We start from the raw sequence: 1,313 nt of genomic DNA, 5'->3' as shown, positions 1-1,313 counted from the left end.
CCAACTCCCTGAAAAGGCCCAGATGGCCCAGCTCCCCAAGGAGGCCCAGGTGGCCTGGCCTGCGGCTGACCAGACCATGAAGGCATCTGAAAACAAAGAGTTCAATTCAAATACATCAGTCCAAATATATACATCAGATGCAGATACAAGCAAAGGCTACGTGAAGTGGGTGCATGTAAATACAGTGTACAAGTGGGGTGTGTGTCAGATGTGCTCTACACAAGTAGTCTATCGATGCAGTAGAAATCAGCATGTCATCAGAAGTATGATAAATGCCAGAAAACTGAAGGGTACCTGAATGCCCGTGACAGACAACTGTGCCTCCCTCCGCAGAACCATGCCCTCGAGTGTGGCCACCAGTCCAACCACCTCCTCCATGTACCCTCGCGGTGGCTGCAAAAATGAGTTCATAATCATCAGTGAACAAAAATGTCTAAACATCTGAATGATGAATGAAAAACAGTAGAGCATACCAGCGGTGAGTCAGGATCAATGGCGTATCGATCACTGGGCATCGGAGGCTCTAGCGGGATCGGGGTCGGAGAAATAGCCCCATACTGCCACGCCATCAACTCAGTGGGCATATCTGGCCATCCAGGATGAGGATAAGTCGACGGAATCGGAGGAACCGGTCTACTCCCACCTCTAGATGTACCAGCCCTGCTAGTAGAAGGGGCGTCTGCAGCCCGAGCCCGAGCCTGGCCCGAGGATGACATACCGACAGGCCTCATCATCGGGATACGAGCTCCCGTCAATGGAGGCATCAAATATATGTGACGGTAAGTGGCGTAGTCCCCCTCCTCAATATATAGTAAAGCATCACTACCCAGCATGGCGCCGACTACCTCCGAGTAAGAGAGCCTGTCAGCAGTCCGCATACTGACTGGGGGTACTGCGGGAGGATCCTGAGAAAGATACCCCCATACCTGACGCAGAAAGCGTTCCCCCAGGAACCATGCCCTACCAACCGGCCCTTCAAGCAGGACCCTATACTGGGAGATGTCTGACCCTCCGGTATACCGAAGTCGGAGACCATCACCCAGGCACACCCAGTGCTGCCATGTGATCTGCGGATGATAAATGCATAAACCAATCAGAAATCGAGAATGTACAGAGCAAATCAAAGATGAAAATGAAAGGAACGGAAAGTTCTGAGGTACCTCTGAATGTCGCACAGTGTCAAAGTACTGTCGCAGGTAAAGGAAGGTCTCTCGAGGTCTCGGCCGGTGCGGGCTCTCGAACACCAGTGAATAAGGGGTCATGGGGAGCCCTGCCACCTCCAACTCTGGGGCTAATGATGGAAAGTATACATA

General features: G+C 52.0%; 1 protein-coding gene across 1 annotated transcript; it reads right to left on the bottom strand.

The window, feature by feature from the left end:
- Nucleotides 1–231: 231 nt before the first annotated feature.
- On the bottom strand, nt 232–1,061 carry LOC145821047 (uncharacterized). The gene is made up of 2 exons (XM_082917655.1): nt 474–1,061; nt 232–393 (listed from the first exon to the last, which is right to left on the bottom strand). The coding sequence occupies exons 1-2, from the start codon at nt 876–878 to the stop codon at nt 247–249; spliced, it is 552 nt and encodes a 183-aa protein (XP_082773781.1). The 5' UTR covers nt 879–1,061; the 3' UTR covers nt 232–246.
- Nucleotides 1,062–1,313: the final 252 nt, after the last annotated feature.

This window comes from Camellia sinensis, chromosome 3 (assembly GCF_055761805.1).
Source record: "Camellia sinensis isolate YWXY chromosome 3, ASM5576180v1, whole genome shotgun sequence".
In the NCBI taxonomy this organism is placed as follows: Eukaryota; Viridiplantae; Streptophyta; class Magnoliopsida; order Ericales; family Theaceae; genus Camellia; species Camellia sinensis.
Note: the sequence above shows the minus strand (reverse complement) of the source record. Positions and strands in the feature narration are given on the sequence as shown.